At 40.4% G+C, this 18,640-nt stretch overlaps 1 protein-coding gene across 4 annotated transcripts in view; it reads left to right on the plus strand.

Annotated features, from left to right (window-relative positions):
- Window positions 1-18,640, plus strand: part of LOC126457732 (pleckstrin homology-like domain family B member 1) — a 1,069,305-nt gene that overhangs the window by 829,482 nt on the left and 221,183 nt on the right. For 3 of the 4 annotated variants that reach the window (XM_050094273.1, XM_050094272.1, XM_050094274.1), the window contains 4 exons: window positions 2,757-2,981; window positions 11,390-11,497; window positions 13,343-13,514; window positions 14,105-14,279. In XM_050094273.1, the coding sequence (XP_049950230.1) occupies window positions 2,757-2,981; window positions 11,390-11,497; window positions 13,343-13,514; window positions 14,105-14,279 (680 nt within the window). The remainder of the gene's footprint in view (window positions 1-2,756; window positions 2,982-11,389; window positions 11,498-13,342; window positions 13,515-14,104; window positions 14,280-18,640) is intronic. The other variant, XM_050094275.1, reaches the window with a different exon arrangement.

Below are 18,640 nucleotides of genomic sequence, written 5' to 3' on the forward strand. Positions count from 1 at the left end.
TGAATGGCAGCACAGCAGATTTAATCACAAAACTGACATATGAATTTTCAGCAGGATGTGTGGGATAACAGGGAGAGTGCTCCTGCTGTCACGTGAAATCGCACCCCAGACCATAATTCCAAGTGTAGGTTCAGCGTGTCTAGCACGCAGACAGGTTGGTTGCAGGCCCTCAACTGGCTTCCTCCTAACCAACACAAGGCCATCACCAGCACTGAGGCAGAACCAGCTGTCATCAGAAAACACAACAGACCTCCATCCCTCCAATGAGCTCTCGGTTGGTTTGGGTTTTGTGGAATGCACACTACAGGAGTGTCTGGCTCAGAGCTGTCCTTGAAATAACAGATATGTAATAATTTGTTAGGTCACTGTGGTGCCATCTGCTGCTCAGATTGCTGCTTCAGATGCAGTATGATGCCACAGCCATATGCCAAACACAATGATCTTCCCTCTCGATAGTGCCACATTTTCAGGACTCATTAATTGCAGTTAGGTAACTGCTTTGGGGAATGAAAATGAGGTATGATAAGGGGTTTAATGTCTCATTGATGATAAGGTCATTATAAGTGGATTGGCAGCTTAGGGAAGAGCAGGGTAAAAAGTCAGGTGTATCCTTTTGAAAGGAACCATCTCGGTATTTGCTTAAAACATTTATGGGTGTGGATTTGAACCGTAGTTTTCTTAAATGCATATCCAGTGTCTTAATCCCCAAACTGTATGTTTAAATATACACTCCTGGAAATGGAAAAAAGAACACATTGACACCGGTGTGTCAGACCCACCATACTTGCTCCGGACACTGCGAGAGGGCTGTACAAGCATTGATCACACGCACGGCACAGCGGACCCACCAGGAACCGCGGTGTTGGCCGTCGAATGGCGCTAGCTGCGCAGCATTTGTGCACCGCCGCCGTCAGTGTCAGCCAGTTTGCCGTGGCATACGGAGCTCCATCGCAGTCTTTAACACTGGTAGCATGCCGCGACAGCGTGGACGTGAACCGTATGTGCAGTTGACGGACTTTGAGCGAGGGCGTATAGTGGGCATGCGGGAGGCCGGGTGGACGTACCGCCGAATTGCTCAACACGTGGGGCCTGAGGTCTACACAGTACATCGATGTTGTCGCCAGTGGTCGGCAGAAGGTGCACGTGCCCGTCGACCTGGGACCGGACCGCAGTGACGCACGGATGCACGCCAAGACCGTAGGATCCTACGCACTGCCGTAGGGGACCGCACCGCCACTTCCCAGCAAATTAGGGACACTGTTGCTCCTGGGGTATCGGCGAGGACCATTCGTAACCGTCTCCACACGGTCCCACACACCGTTAGGCCGTCTTCTGCTCACGCCCCAACATCGTGCAGCCCGCCTCCAGTGGTGTCGCGACAGGCGTGAACGGAGGGACGAATGGAGACGTCTTCAGCGATGAGAGTCGCTTCTGCCTTGGTGCCAATGATGGTCGTATGCGTGTTTGGCGCCGTGCAGGTGAGCGCCACAATTAGGACTGCATACGACCGAGGCACACAGGGCCAACACCCGGCATCATGGTGTGGGGAGCGATCTCCTACACTGGCCGTACACCACTGGTGATCGTCGAGGGGACACTGAATAGTGCACGGTACATCCAAACCGTCATCGAACCCATCGTTCTACCATTCCTAGACCGGCAAGGGAACTTGCTGTTCCAACAGGACAATGCACGTACGCATGTATCCCGTGCCACCCAACGTGCTCTAGAAGGTGTAAGTCAACTACCCTGGCCAGCAAGATCTCCAGATCTGTCCCCCATTGAGAATGTTTGGGACTGGATGAAGCGTCGTCTCACGCGGTCTGCACGTCCAGCACGAACGCTGGTCCAACTGAGGTGCCAGTTGGAAATGGCATGGCAAGCCGTTCCACAGGACTACATCCAGCATCTCTACGATCGTCTCCATGGGAGAATAGCAGCCTGCATTGCTGCGAAAGGTGGATATACACTGTACTAGTGCCGACATTGTGCATGCTCTGTTGCCTGTGTCTATGTGCCTGAGGTTCTGTCAGTGTGATCATGTGATGTATCTGACCCCAGGAATGTGTCAATAAAGTTTCCCCTTCCTGGGACAATGAATTCACGGTGTTCTTATTTCAATTTCCAGGAGTGTAGAACCAAACAAGGAAGTACAGTGGTAGACCACTGAAAATGTCAGATTGGCCTGAAGTTAGGCACTATTTTGGATACTTGTTGAGTTATTTGTCATCTGAGTACTGACTAAAAGGAACAAAAATTGTAAAGTTAAAATACCAGAAACAAAATGATACTGCCAGTGATGTGCTATTAAGAAATTATCAATAGGCAGTCAGTTTTTTAAGCCAGATCGTTAAGATCCTTTGGCTTTGCTCTACCAGAAATAGATAATTGTGCTGAAAAGAAAACAATTATTAATGATTTTAAAGAGAGAATGTTTGACCTACATGTATTATCCAGTTTTTAGATGAGTTAGTCACATCCCGTTAAACTGCTCTCAGATTCATATGAACGCATCAAGATAGCAAAATGTATGGGACATAAAAATAAGCTCCCAGCTGCTTAGTGCCAATAAATTACCAGATTACCAATTGTAAAACAGGATAAACACATTTGTTACTTGTATGAGAGAGTTACTGTACTTAGATGCAAAGTCATAAACTTTCATTCCTCCTGAAATATGTGCTTTTTTTGTATTTTCTTTATTCTATTAGAACTGTCCCAATGTACTTTCTGTTATTTTGGTTGTATTTTTAAAGATGTTTGAAGATATGGAGTTCCATCACTTAGAGGAAGAAGCAAGCTGTCTGGCAAGAAGAGAAGAGTTGCAGCGAGAACTGACGGAAGTGTATACACGTATAGAGGCAAGGCGTTGCCGTATGAGGGAGCTTGATCAGCAGCGGCTAGAGGCAGACCGAGCAGCACAAGATGAGGGTGACCAGCTGGAACAGCAACTTCTTCAGCACCTAAGACTGCTTGATGAAGTGCGTATTACTGACATGTTTATAGGGTATCATGTAACAAACTATATAAAACAATGTGTATGTTAAGATTCTGTATGAAGATGAATGCTTTTCATTTTACTGTCACAAGTAAAAATAAAAAGTACAGCACAGTATGATGATGTGATTCTGCTGATTATGATAACAATTACTACAACAACAACAACAACAACAACTACTACTACTACTACTACCACTACCAACTTGCAGTAAATGGCCTTTTCATGCGTAAATGACAGCCCGAAATCAAGTTAGTTGTGTTGTGTGCCTTGTTTCATGGTGTAGCTTGTGCTGAACACTAACTTGGCTAGTTAAGAGTCAGATTAACAACATGTAACCTCCACAACTTATAATCCCCGATGGGAGTAGCAGTTTTTTTTATAATTCAGAAGATTGTCACCTCTGACATAGCTATGCATAAATAAATTTGACAATTCACACAACAGTATAAATTCCTCATTAAGCTGTAACCACATAATCCATGACTTGTGGAGACTGGAAGGCTCCCAACCAAATTCACAGCTACGGTCTTTACATTACTCTTACCATATTGGTTTCTAATTCACAAGTGTGGTCTGTAAATTGTTGCTAATGTGTTTTTTACCAATTTGAACAGTCTGAGTTTGGAACACACAAATAGGACACTTGTTCATGGTGACAATGAGCCCAACAGAATATCCTCTATGTATCTCTTTCAATTTTTTTTTTTTTTCATACTGGTGTTGAAGTATTAAGTTATTTTGTGTGTGTTGCAGTAACTTAGGGAAGCAGCCTGTGACTTTCAGGAGACATGATTAAATTTTGACACTGATTACTCTCATCCTTCACCAATAAATTTACTAAATGAGGATCTGGTAGCACTGTACAGACATATTGTAAGAGTTTTTCCCTGAATCATTCTGAGCCCAGACCAGACCCAGCAGCAAGCTCTCTTATTAAAGAGGAAGGTGTGCATGTATGAACACAATTTTGTCGCATGTGTACCTCTGGCAATGACAGATGGTTGCAGTTCCCATCATCAGTAGCTGTTAACGTATGACAGATGACAATGAAATCATTTTAAACATGAGACGTGTACCCATTTGTAGCCTTTGTCCTGAAAGCTTGGCAAATTACACCTAACACAAAATGAAAAGAGTGATAAAGTGTATAGAAAAAATGATGTAGACATTACAAGCTGTTTAAAAGCTAGAGGAAGCTGATGACATTCTGCTTCAAGTATGACTATGGCACACAAAGCACTTTGGTGTTCCAATTTGTGAAAGGTAGTAATTTTACGCACTCTTGTTAAATGTAGATAGCTACTTCTACATTCTGTTATCAAAATGTTGTACCAATGGAGACACACTGTTCTAAAGAATGCAAAATAACACTGTCCAGTCTTCTATAGAATAATATTGTTTGGCAAGAGAAGAAAGAGAAGACTGAACGTGCTGTTTGCATGTTTTGATACTGTGAAGCTCTAAAGGAACAACAGGGAAAGGCAAGAGTAATCTCAGCAAAATCATTTTATATTTCTTATGTCAGTTAACACCACCAATCAGGCATCACAAATTCATCTGAGAAGAAATAATTACTTCACTAAAGAAGTATTTCTTCCAGAAGTGAAAGGTGTATGGAAAATAAATATTTATGAGTTACCTAATATTGCCTGCTACATTGGCATCTAGTAGTATTGCACCTGTGTTTTCACCTGAGATATCAAGGCACACCTGTCAGTATGTGTCACTGTATGTGCAGAAATATCAAATGACATGAAAAAATTCATTGCTCTTAATGCACTAATGTCTTTGGTATTGGCACATGAACCTTTGGTGAGTTATAAATGGAAGGCCCCCAAGTAAGATCTGATAATGTAGGTGTAGGACACTGGCAACAATAACAAAGTACTCAGATTCTGTTTCTAGTGTGACATAACTTCGACCTCTTCTGAACAGTGATGTAAAATCTTTGTTATACACGGTCCAGTCACATTAATGTGACCATTTGTCAAAAGCTTGAATAACCACCTTGCGCAGCACGGACCACTGTGAGACATGCAGGTTGAGAGTCAGTGAGATTCTGGAAAGTACCGACAGGGATGTGGATCCATGTGGACTCTAATGTTGTGGGCAGCTGCACTAGGTTTCTCACTTGAGGATCCATGACATGAAAAGCTAGATCAATGTGATCCCACAATTCTCAATTGTGTTTAAGTCCCAGGAGTTTGGTGGCCAAGGGGGTATAGTAAACTCATCCTGCTGCTCTTCAAATTACATGCATACACTGCAAGCTGTGTGACACATTGCAATGTCCTGCTGCCAGATGTCATCATGCCAAGGAAAAACATATTGCCTGTAAGCGTGGACATGGTCTCCAAGTATAGATGCATACTTGTGCACCCATTGTGGCTTCCAGAATGATGAGATTACTCGTGGAACTCTACAAAAACATTCCCCATTCCATAACGCACACACAGTGCTTGCTTTCAGATGTTTCATGCCATACACACCAATGGCCATCTGCTGAAAAGGGCACATGCTGTCACTCAGTGGACATGGAGTTGAGGTATTGGCATACTAATCCAGTATTTATTGCCAATGATAGCAGTCAGCATGGGTGTATGGATCTGATGCCTGGTTTGTTGGCCAATATGCAGCAACATTCGATGAATGGATGGATGGTCATTGAGGAGATTTTGTTGGTACCCACTTGGTTCATGTGGGCAGGGGGGGGGGGGGGTGTAAGTTGCTCAACAGTGGCATGTCTATTCACCCATGCACACCTCTGCAGCCTTTGTTCACCTGTCATCTATGCCCCTCGGTGCACTGAAGTTGCCTCAGCACCGATTTTGGATAGTGTCATTTTGCCATGCATGATATACTTTAACCATGGCATCATGTGAACAGTTTAAAAACTTAGCTATTTCATAAATGCTTCCAAAAGGCAGTGATTACATCCTTTTGAACATCAGATAAATCACTCAATTTCCGCATTACAACTACTACTGCACTATTTCCTCTGTCCCCTCAACACACTTCATATACCCTCCACTGCTAGTGCTGCCACCTGCTGTCTGTGAGTAATCATTGCACATTTGTGTTGAACACAGGCAGTGGTCACATTAATGTGACTAGGCCATGTATTAAGGTATTCAGAATAAAACTGAAATACGTTACTACATAGGATTTTCAGGTTCACAACCCATGGCTTTGAAACACAAACATTACAACTCATTTGACATATCTTTCAAAGGGCCAAAGTAATAAAAACTAAACTAAACAGGCGACCTACACAGTCTGGCAGAAAATCAAAATCACTTCAACTGATGGCAGAATTCACAACTAAAGCAACACTTACGTCTTTCAGAAGACTTGTTTTAAACAGGTTCCCACGGATTGCATCTTAAAGTAGAACAGTAATGTCCTTTTTAAGTCTCAGATATTGATAGTGCATTGTTAGTCTCGTTCACAATTACTTCTGAATAAATGTTGTATGAAAGTTCTGGCAGAGTGTAAATACTGTTGGATCTAAGGAGACCACTCACTGAAAAGCTGACCCACTTAGGTGTCAGCAGGCATACACAAAAAGAAAGAAAACTTGATAGGTTTCAGAGTAACCGTTTTACAGACAGGAGTAAAAAACAACAACACACACACACACACACACACACACACACACACACATACGTGTGCACCTCCGTCCCTACATGATGCCCGCTGGACTGACAGTGGGGATTGGAGGATATGTCAGACTTCTGGGATGGGATCACTCTGGCAGAGCTCGTAGGTGAAAGAATCAGACAGTTGGTAGAGGTGCTCTGTCAAGCAGGTACTCTGACTTGTCAAAAGAGTGGTAGAGCCTTTGTCTGCAGGGAGGATGATTAGGTCAGGATCTGTTTTCAGGTTGTCCATTACTGTCCTTTCTTCTGCTGAAAGATTTATGTTCTTAGGAAGTGACCTGGGGTAGGATGTTGAGGCCAAGTTGGAGTAAGGAATTCCTGGAAGGTGACTAGGCATGGATGAGGGGGGGGGGGCAGGGGGGTTAAGCCTGAGAGGGTAGTGTCACTGTTGAATGATGATGTCAGTCCAGCTCATTCAAGGTGGAGGTGTGTGTGTGTGTGTGTGTGTGTGTGTGTGTGTGTGTGTGTGTGTAGTAAGTTTCATGTTTGAGTTGCTCTTGCACCTGTTGACACTTGGGAAGAATGAAGTTTCTTAATGAGATGTATAAAGAATTATGGCACTGTTTCCATTTTATTTTGACTAATATATAGTAAACAAAAAAGAGGAAAGTGAACAGCTACTGCAATGGATAGATGAATGGCACACAAGAAACCGTAAAATCTCAGGTATTACTCAACAACTATAATTAACCTCAAAATGTTGTAGGAAACTTGTAATTTTTATCCAGGTTTTTGTCTTGCCTTCATAGAAATCTCGTGTGTATTTGCTTAAATTCTTATGGTGAATTAGCAATTTTTTAGCTCAACAGATTAAAAGATAATTAGCAGGCTTAATTTAAAATTATTTGTGCACCGCATTGCCATACATTTCACCAGCCAAGATGCAGCACAATTGTGAATGCTGTTCTTGAACACAGGATGAGTTGGTTGATGTTCATAAGCAACTGGAAATCACCCTCATTACTGTCAAATGGTTGGCAGGCACTGTGAATCGGTGTGTTGGGATAGCTCCGGAGAGTTGTGTACCTGTGATATCTGTACCAGAGGTAACTCAAATACAAGCCTTTCCTGTGGATCCTGTATTCTCTGCAGAAAGTTCAGGATATGTCATTACTCATCCACTTGACTGCAAATGGCATGTCAATGGTAGATATAGGCATCCTGTACAGGGTGGACGGGCACCAGGAAGGGCTCAGTGTGTTGTACCAATCCCCCCAACCAGAAAGTTTGAATTGCAGTCTTTCACTGAAACTGAAACTTCACCTGTTTTAGGAAAACCTGCTTTGTCTGGTGTCAGGAGGAGGCAAATGCAAAAGGATAGGATCCTATTAATTGTCGGCAGTTCAAACATATGGCAAGTGATGGTACTCCTTAGGGAAATGGCAGCAAGGGACAGGAAAGGACACTGGGGTGCACTCAGTGTGTGTGTGTGTGTCTGGGGGCCTCATTCAACATGTGGAAGAGGCTATTCCAGCAGCCATTGAGGGGACAGATTGCAACCAACTGCAGATTGTGGCACATGCTGGAATAAATGGTGCCTGCCATCTGGGCTCTGAGATCATTCTTGGTTCATTTTAGCAACTGGCAGAGAAGGTTGAGAAGACCAGACTTGCACACAAAGATCACAATTTGCAGCATTTTCCCCAGAACTGATCGTGTTCCTTTGGTTTTGAGTTGAGTGGAAGGACTGAACCAGAGACTTGGAAAGTTCTGTGACAAGCTAGGCTGTGACTTCCTGTTCTTGGACGATTCAGCTGAGAACTGTAGGGTCTTCCTAAATGGGCCAGGTGTGCCCTACACATCAGAAGCTGCCAGTCCCCCAACGTCCTCATGCCCTAAGTGGTACTTCCTGGGGAGTGGATTGGACCACCCTCCTCTGTTTGTACTGATCGCTTGTCCATTCAAAACTAGACTGTGGGTGTTTTGTTTATACATCTGCACATCTTTTTCCATCTCACTACAATTCTGTGTGTGTGTGTGTGTGTGTGTGGGGAGGGGGGGGGGGGGGGGGGCGCTCCCACGCATTTCATCTATTTTTACAAAGGTCTTGTTGGCAGAAAGCTAACTTTCTGACAGCCTTTTTATGGTGGCTTCCTGTGACTCGGCACCTCCACTATATAGGAAGCAGCAACTATGCTTTACATTATATTGTTAGATAAAAAATTAGTAGTGTCATCCCTCAATGAAGAACCTGAAATTTTCAGCACAGGGCAGGAGCATGTAGAGGAACTTTGGCTGAAGCTTAAAAGAATAGTATACCATGCACTGGATAGTTCATAATGGGAAGGAACCTCCATGGTATACAGTCACTGTAAAGAAACTTCTAAGGAAACAGAGCCCACTGCACAATAGGTGCAATACAAAGCATAAGATTATAGATATGCTTAATGAAACACATTTAACTATCAAGAGAGCAATGCTTGATACCTTCAAAGACTACCATAGGAGAATGTTATTGAGCCATGTTTCACAGAACTCAAAGAAATTCTTGTCATATGTCCAGGCTGTTAGTGGCGCCAAAGTTAATGTCCATTTCCTAGTGAATGAGACAGGAATTGAAATTAAGTGTAGCAAAGCAAAAGCTGAAGTGCTTAACTCCATTTTCAAATGTTCTTTTACAAAGGAAAACACAGGAGAATTGCCCCAATCTAATCTTCATACCACTGAAAAGATGAATGAAATAAGTATTAGTATGAAATCGTAAACTGAACAAAGCTCCAGGGCCCGATGCAGTCCCTGTCAGTTCTATGCTGCATTTGCAGTGAGTTACCCCATCTAACTATAATCTATTATAGCTCCTTCAAACAAAAAACCATGCCCAGTTCTTGGGAAATGGCACAGGTCACACCTGTCTACAAGAAGGGTAGTAAAAGTGATCTAAACTATTACCATCCAATATCCTCGACATCTACATCTACAACCATACGCCGCAATCCACCTGACAGGGTGTGGCGGAGGGTACTTTGAGTACCTCTATCGGTTCTGCCTTTTATCCCTTCTATTGATTTGTTGTAGATCCTTAGAGCTATCTTGAACCAAATGACCACCTAAATGCCAACCAGCATGCAGTTTGAAAACAAAAATCATGTGAAACAAAACTTGCACTTTCCCACATGACATACTGAAAACTTTGAACCAAGGCAGTCAGGTAGGTGCTATATTTCTTGATTTCTGAAAAGCATTTGACTCAATACTGCATCTACACTTATTGTCAAAAGTACAATCGTATAGGGTATCAAGTGAGATTTGTGACTGGATTGAGGACTTTTTGGTAGGGAGGATGCAGCATGCTGTCTTGGATGGAGAGTCATCATCAGATATAGAAGTAACTTCAGCTGTGCCCCAGGGAAGTGTGTTATGACCCTTCTGTTCATGTTGTATATTACTGACCTTGCAGACAATATTAACAGTATAATCAGGCTTTTTGTAGATGATGCATTTATCTGTAAGAAAGCATTACCTGACAAACTGCATAAATATTCAGTCAAATCTTGGTAAGATTTCAGAGTGGTGCAGAGATTGGCAAGTAGCTTTAAATGTTCAGAAAAGTAAAATTATGCACTTCACAAAATGAAAAAATGTAGTATTGTATGACGATATCATCACAGTTGGAATCGGGCAACTCATACAAATACCTGGGTGTAGCATTTTGTGGGGATGTGAAATGGAATGATCACATAGGTTCAGTCATAGGTAAAGCAGGTGGTAACTTTGGTTTATTGGTAGAATACTGGGGAAGTGCAATCAGTCTACAATGGAGATTGCTTACAAATCACTTGTGTAGCCAGTTCCAGAATTCTGCTCAAGTGTGTGGGGCCCATACCAGATATGACTAACGAGGGGCAGTGAACTTTTACAAAGAAGGTCAGCACGAATAGTCACAGAATTGTTCAATCCATGAAAAGAACTGAACTGGAACACTCTTGAAGAAGATGTAAACTATCCCGAGAAAGCCTATTAACAAAGTTTCAAAAAACTGGATTTAAGTGATTAATCTAGGAATGTACTACAACCCCCTACATACTGTTCACTGGGGATCATGAGGATAAGCTTAGAATAATTACTGCATGCAGATAGGCATTTAAACAAAAACTTTTCCTGGGCTGCATATGTGAATGGAACAGGAAGAAACCTAATAACTGGTACAGTGGGACGTACCCTCTGCCATGCACCTCATGGTGCTTTGCAGAGTATGTATGTAGATGCAGATGTAGAACTTTTTGAATGAGATTTGAGGGAGCAGTGAAGCTACTGTAATTTTAAGAACTGTTACCTGCATATGCACACTCTACCAATCCGTTGCAGGTGAATGTTTACCTTTCCTCATTTTCTTTGTTAATTAATTCTGGCATTTCCTTTGCATAATAACACTAGAAAGTACTCATTTCATGACATGAAGATAGCTTTGTATTCCTAAATTGTGGTTTTCATGTGTCTCTAGTTCAAGTCCTCAGAATACTTAGGAAACATTTCCACAAATGAGGCAGTGGGAGGATGATGGAGAATGCTGTCAATGGAGAATGCTGTCAATTCATGAAGAAAACAATTTACAACTCTGTAGGAAAGGCATTAATTTAATTTAGTTTGTCTAATGTTTCTTACCTGTAGTTGTCTGTATTGTCTGTTCTGTACCTTAGATACCTATTCTTTTCAGGTCTTAGAATAACAAACCATTGCATGTGAAATTTGTATCATCAATGGGATAACATTTACATGCTTTTTTTCATAGGGCCGGAGTAGATTGCGTGCTATTGAACTTCGCTTGGAGGAGTTGGCAAGGCAGGGTATTGTGAGCAGTCCTGAATCTAGTCCAGATGCTTCATCAGATGTGGAAGAGGTACAGAGCATTAACAACTTCTGCATCAGTTGCTATTTAGTGCAATAATAACACCATTACTCCGTATTACAGTACATTTCTGTGCCTCTATGCATTGTTTTCTGCTTACACTGTGAGTGGTTTCAAAAACTAATGTAGTATGAGTAACATTGAAGCACAATTTAATACTGGTATTCATGGTAATGAAATTCTTTACTTTAACCTTCCATCTTCTTATGAAGAGTTACAAAAGTAATCATTCTGGCTTCAAATCAACTATTAAATATGTCTCTGCACAGGTTGACCACTACATGGATTGGCAAATATATGCACTCAATTGCACAGATTGATTCCCTAATCACTATACACCAAGACAGTTGATATGCTTTAAAACAGTTGAACTGCTTCCGTGTGAAAGGATACCTCTCTCCACCTTAATTAATTGAACTCCTCCAAACTCTGAAAACATTTTCATGGATAATCATGTCTTGCTCCTTGTATTGATTGTAGGCCATCTTCCTCAATGTTGACATCTCTAAATCAGTATACTCAAACCCAAGAAATCACTATGTTTACATTTCAGCAGTTTCTGACCTCTCCAAGTGAAGTGCTGCCTCCCGCACAGCTTGGTGTTAATGGCAAATGTACACATTTAATTCTCAAACTGATTTCTTGTGTCTTCTCAGTTACGTACTGTCCAGTGTACTCTTATAAACAACAATGGAGTTTGCTTCTTGTCACTTAGCAGTCTTCTCACTTATGATATATCAATAAATGCCTCCAGAAGAGCTCTGATTTTCTACAGCCATTTTGTAAAATGATGTACGTCTTCTCACTATCCTTCAGATGCACCTAAATTAGTTTTTTGTCACATTCCCTCTGCAATTCCTTACAGGTTTTCTGCCATTATATCCTTGCTATATGGTTCATATACCATTCTCAGACCGAGCGAGGTGGCGCAGTGGTTAGCACACTGAACTCGCATTTGGGATGACGACTGTTACATCCCACGTCCGGCCATCCTGATTTAGGTTTTCTGTGATTTCCCTAAATTGCTCCAGGCAAATGCCAGGATGGTTCCTTTAAAAAAAAGGGCACGGCTGACTTCCTTCCCCATCCTTCCCTAATCGGATGAGACTGATGACCTCACTGTTTGGTCTTTTCCCCCAAACAATCCAGTCCAACCATTCTCAGAGCAAGACTTGTCTTCACATGTCAGCATCATTACTACTAAGATGTCAGTGAGACTGAATAGACACAGCTGAAGAAAAACATTCTAGTAATGAACAATACCCAGCTGCAGGCAACTTTCTCACAAACAGTATCTGTAACTTTCTCACAAACAGTATCTGTAACTTTCTCACAAACAGTATCTGTAACTTTGTTAGCTGTCCACCACACTTGCCATATGGATTCTTCCTTTAGATACATCTCAGAGCTTTGCAAATATAAATATCCTTTTTGTTCTCTTGGTTACTGGTCTTCACCAACTTGAGCACCTCAGTTTTAAAATCATAACTCTTGCACTCTCTTTTTAGTTTTGGTAACTCCAGCCTTTCCTCTCTTTTTGCCTGTAATTATGTGAACCTTCATTTTTCTTTGAATACTGCTGTTAAGGCTGCTGCTTTTTAGAAGAATCTTTTTATTTAAGTCTGATGACAGTTAACTTTTGATAAATTTACAGCTTTGGCAAATGGTGTAGCTGGCTCAGTGCAGTGGGTTGATGATTTAACCTCCTAATTAAAGTTTTTACACTTTTTTATATTTTTTTTATTACAGTTGCTATTATGTGTCCAGTTAACCTGGAGATGATGTAATTCTCCAGATTTCATCTTGTAGCTTCATTTAATTATAATTTTCTTCCAGTCTGATGGTGCAGGTCAGCCTAATGGCATGCAGTCTCAAGAAGATTTGGATCGTATCAGTCGTGTGACTTCTCGAGCACCAATGGACCTAGCAACAGGTTCTCTGGGAAGGCGTACAATTGCTTCTCTTCAAGAGATTGAGAGGAACCGCCATTTACATTTAGCTCAGCAAGGTAAATGAATATAAAAATTGGGGATACATATTACCTCTTAATAAACTCTCTTATAGAGAAGTAAACAGAGAAGTGCTGACAGCAATATAGCTTCACTTTAAGAAGATATTAACCCGTTTATGCATTCATAGTCAGTCACAAAAGTACAAAACTTGAAAAGCTGTTTTCAGAAGTAAAACTGTAGTAAGTTCCTTCACTTTTTCTAGAGACAAAAATTTTGAAAGCTTGTGTACAGTGTGGATCATTGATGCTAGTAACATGCACTTTACATTGTGGCATCAGCATTATTTGGAAGAAGGATTATTGGTATTGTAAAAAGTTGTTCAGCACATCAGAACAGCATGCAGTCCACCTTAAAGTGCAAATATTACTTGAAAATTAATATAAAGAGAACTTTAATTTCAAGTATTGGTAGGTACTATTAATCATACACTCACCAAACAATCTTAAGAACTAGTTTGTATTTAGTAATTTAGCAATTAACATGCTTTAGTTTGACTGAATCCTAGTAAAAAATTATTTTGATGTCAGTTAAAACACACATATAGTGTATACTTTCAGCAAATAACAAAGCTATCTGTTGTATCCAGGTAGTATGGTAATTGAAGAGGAACGCAAGAGAGTTCAAGAACTGAAACGAAGAGTGCAAGATGAAGTCAGAGCGCAGTGGGAAGAGCGCCGACAGAGAGAAATGAATTGTAACAGTCTCAATAGTGTTGGCAGTGATGAAACAAGTCTCACATCAAGTGATGTTCCCACTGAAAGGTAAGAAGCTGTAGCAATTTGGACAGTGACTTACATGGACCAAGTTTTAAAACAGAAAAGAAGTATTATTTGCAGTATTTGTTGCAGTAGAAATTAGCAATATTCACAACAGTTCTTTACAAAAGTACAAGACATGGACGACATGACAATGTTATGTATACAGACTGAAGCGATAAGTGAAAACTTTTACCAAGGCTGGGAATCAAACCATAGCCACTGCCCTCCAGTCTACTCCACTCTACTGGGTTTCAGGTTGGATCCCCCATTTACATTTGATATTGAGGTGCTATTGCAGAACAAGGAGAGCCTCGGCAATTCTGTTCATGTGGAAGGGGGAATTTGAAGTAGACAGGGGAGGCAGTGATAATTTGGAGTGAGTAGAAGGCATGCCACGGTAATCCGTGCAGTTCCGTGAACCACTGTGCAAAGGTGGCTTAGTGACTAATGCTCCTGCATAGTAAGCAGGTGACCTGCATTCAATTCCCAACCATGATACAAATTTTCACTCACTGCTTTAGTCTATATACATAAAATCATGTCAACTGGGAGGAGCACACCACAGAACTGCTGAAGCGTCTTAACAAATCTCTGTTTGCAATGCGAATTTTGTCAGACATAGGGGATATAAAAATGAAAAAGCTGGCATACTATGCTTACTTTCATTCCATAATGTCATATGGGATTATTTTCTGGGGTAATTCATCAAGCCAAGCTAAAGTTTTCCGGGCACAAAAACGTGCAGTAAGAATTATATGTGGTGTGAACTCAAGAACATCCTGCAGAAGCCTGTTTAGGGAACTAGGGATACTAACTACAGCTTCCCAATATATTTATTCCTTAATGAAATTTGTCATTAAAAATATATCACTTTTTCAAACCAACAGCTCAATTCATGGAATCAATACTAGAAATAAGAATAATCTTCACAAGGATTTAAAGTCACTTAGTCTTGTACAAAAAGGTGTGCATTATTCAGGAACACACATTTTCAATAACTTGCCAGCAGCCATAAAAAGCTTAACAACCAATGAAATTCAGTTTAAGAGAAGCCTAAAGGATTTATTGGTGGCCAACTCCTTCTACTCCATTGATGAATTTCTGAGGAAAACCAACTGATTTGTATATAAGTACAACATAACTTCTGCACAATTTCAGTGCAGTAATGTGTTCACTGAAAATTTGTGTGTGTGTGTGTGTGTGTGTGTGTGTGTGTGTGTGTGTGTGTGTGTGTGTCTGTGTAAGTATAATCTAACTTCTGCACCATTTCAGTGCAGTAATGTGTTCATTGTAAATAAGTATTACAGTAGTTGTATTACATGTTTCTTACCTTATAAATAAATATAAAACTTTTTTATTTTAAATTCAGTGCAATAGTATTTGTAAAATGACTCTTAGTGTTCATTAAAAAATGACGATCATTCCACTTGGGACCTGTGGAATGGTACATTAGCTTATTTGTTTTAGTTTAAATATTTGTCATGTATTGTTGTTTTTCTGACATGTTCCACATCCTGGAGGACCTCCTCACTACGGATCAATTGGAATGAAAGTAAATCTAATCTAATCTAATCGTAAGAGACCAATAAAGTCTCTGAAATTGTGTCATTCCATTTATGACAAATTTAGTTGAAGAGGCAGACACAAATTTGCTGCAATCTGTGGGATATTTCAGACAGTCTAAACACTTTAAGTGCCATTATAATATAGTGTGTTTAAAAAATGTCAGTCACAGCTCAAAGGTAGCCATTTCAAATCCTTGTGGGGTAAATGTTTGTTAGCAGTATTTGGCTGTCGGTGGAAATACTGTTCAGGATCTCACGGTAAACAAAGCTATATATGACTTTTATTTACTGTGCTAGTTAGATTCACTCTAAACATAGTTCATATTATCTGTGGGCTTTATGAATTATAATTCATACTAATGCACTAATCATGATCCAATAGCAATTTGACTTCTCAGACCAAAGATGCACTTTCAGATGGGCACTTCATTATTATTTCATCATCTTCAGGTACATAATTAATTTCTGAATTATAGTTTATATAGAATGACTTGTGTCTGGTATGAGGGAACATCATAAAATAATAAAATACTGGCCCTATCAGTCAAAATTTTTATTCTACCTTCATTAATTTATTTAGCTGCATATAACAGTTTTGATTGTGTGCTATAAACCTGACAGTAGATTGTCCTTGTAAAAAAAAAATAATGTGCATGAAAAGTCAGTGACATTGCATAAGAAAATGTACTAATTACTTGTGACCTAAGGAGCTTTGTGACATTTTCCCAAAATGTAATTGTGTAGGCATAAAACATTAAAAGTCTGGATGCACATGTTGTGCATACATAATATTTTACTTAGAAAAGTAGAAATGACACCCTCCCAAACACTGTTACAAAACATTGGAAGAGATATTGTAGAAAATGACACAGAACTGTTCCACAAAATTTTGGTAGAACTGCTGGGCATCAGTGACTTCCTGCCTTGGAATTTAAGCACAGAGTCTTCTACCAATTTTGAGATGTATACTGGTAGAGGGGCACTGAGCTCCTGGAACTAATTACAAAAAAGATGGGGATTTAGCTTTAGTAACATGTGTGTTATGGCAGTATCCTGGCCGCTCCATCTGTGGGCCCGCTTCACCTGTGGTTTGCTCACACCTCTTAATGACTTCCATCTTGTCATTTTATGGATGATGGTGTGGATTTTATACACAAAGTTCAAGCAGGAAGAGAGGGGATGTCTATTATCTACCCTTGTGGGATCACAGTTTAAGGTTCACTGGTTTTTAACCTCAAGATGTGACTTTATGGTCATGAAACTAGTTATGATTGAGTGATCAGTAAGTCATATTTGGAGCTGTTGCTGTTTTATCAGATTAAATAGATAACAACAGCTGTGGTCACCCCACATAGCAAGTGACATGAACAAAAGTACTGAACTAGTCGCTATGAACACTCTAAAATATCCATCATAATTTTAAGCTGGACTCCAGGCGATTCGCAAAGCCCTGAAGTGCATACCACACTTGTCTCACCAACAATTAAAATTACTTGAACTCCCTAATTGCAACTGCTCTCCGCTGTATTATTTTAAGGGGGTTGTTTGAAGGCCAGACAACTGAAAATTTGTTTATTGATAAGAAACACTGAATAGGGCCCCATGCTGAGGACGTAACACTATTTCTAGCAATTATAAATAGGGTAACACTTTCAGTACTTCATTGAGGTTCATCCATACATTGCACAAAACAATTTGATTGAATACCACCAACTCCATACATAAGATAACAGGAGCAAGGGAGGACTGCAGAAAAACATCAAGACATCAACAGGAGCCCCATTTGTAGAGACATTTGGTGATTTATACCTGAAAATAGTATCTCAAGTCTTTCTTTTCTTTTTCTTTCTTTTTTTTTATCAAAAAAAAAAAAGCAAGGAGCAGTCTGGATTCAATGAACCAGACAAGTTGGCTGACTGCCGTTGGTTTGTGAACAAACTTGGACATGCAATGCCCCTTTCAGATCTGTGGAGGGGAATTAATGGCTTCTCACTAAGAGTTAAATGGAGCTAGATGGCACAGCAGTTAATGAACTGGATTCACATTCAGGAGGATAACAATTCAAATCCACATGAGTTAATGAAATTTGCAGCCTTCATGTATGAAATGAAAAAGATAAGGGGAGATTTCTTTAGCACTTGCAGTGAGATGCAACAACATTCTGTAGAGGATGCTGTCATGAACTTCTGATGTATCACACACTCCAAACAGTGTTATATGTCGCTCCGATATGAGACAAAAGTGCCTCCATTGTTTGCATGACTGAAGTCAAAGCCTCTCCTCTTGGTGATCATTTATTTATTGATAGCTTAAGACTGGCTACTGGTTCACAGTAATGATGGTTTGAACAAGTGGTCTGTCTTGATTTGGGCATTGTCTCATTAGATAATTTGGAAAATCCCAACTTTCACCACAGTTTTAACAGGTCAGTGCTATCCCGTACCTGTGTTGGTTTGGAGGTACAGTTGAATGAGCTAAAAAATTATTGATGCAATCTCTTCTTTCCCCCTTAATAATACAGTTGAACTTTGTTCTCTTAACCTAAAAGGCTTCGAGGCACAAAGTTGAAGGTTTGCACTCAAATCTCCACAATGCCAGTCTTTCCCACTCTTCTTTTAGATCTTGTATGTTTATAATCATCAAATAAAAGCAAGAGAAAACACCTCTAGTGGATTTTTAATTGTTAATTAGTGCAGGTTTGAATTACTATAAGGAATTTTACAAGCTGTTTTATAGAGTTACAGCCCTAAACAGCTTGATAGGAAGTAAATATTTCAGCCAAAAGCAATCAGATTTCCC

This window comes from Schistocerca serialis, chromosome 2, assembly GCF_023864345.2.
Source record: "Schistocerca serialis cubense isolate TAMUIC-IGC-003099 chromosome 2, iqSchSeri2.2, whole genome shotgun sequence".
In the NCBI taxonomy this organism is placed as follows: domain Eukaryota; kingdom Metazoa; phylum Arthropoda; class Insecta; order Orthoptera; family Acrididae; genus Schistocerca; species Schistocerca serialis.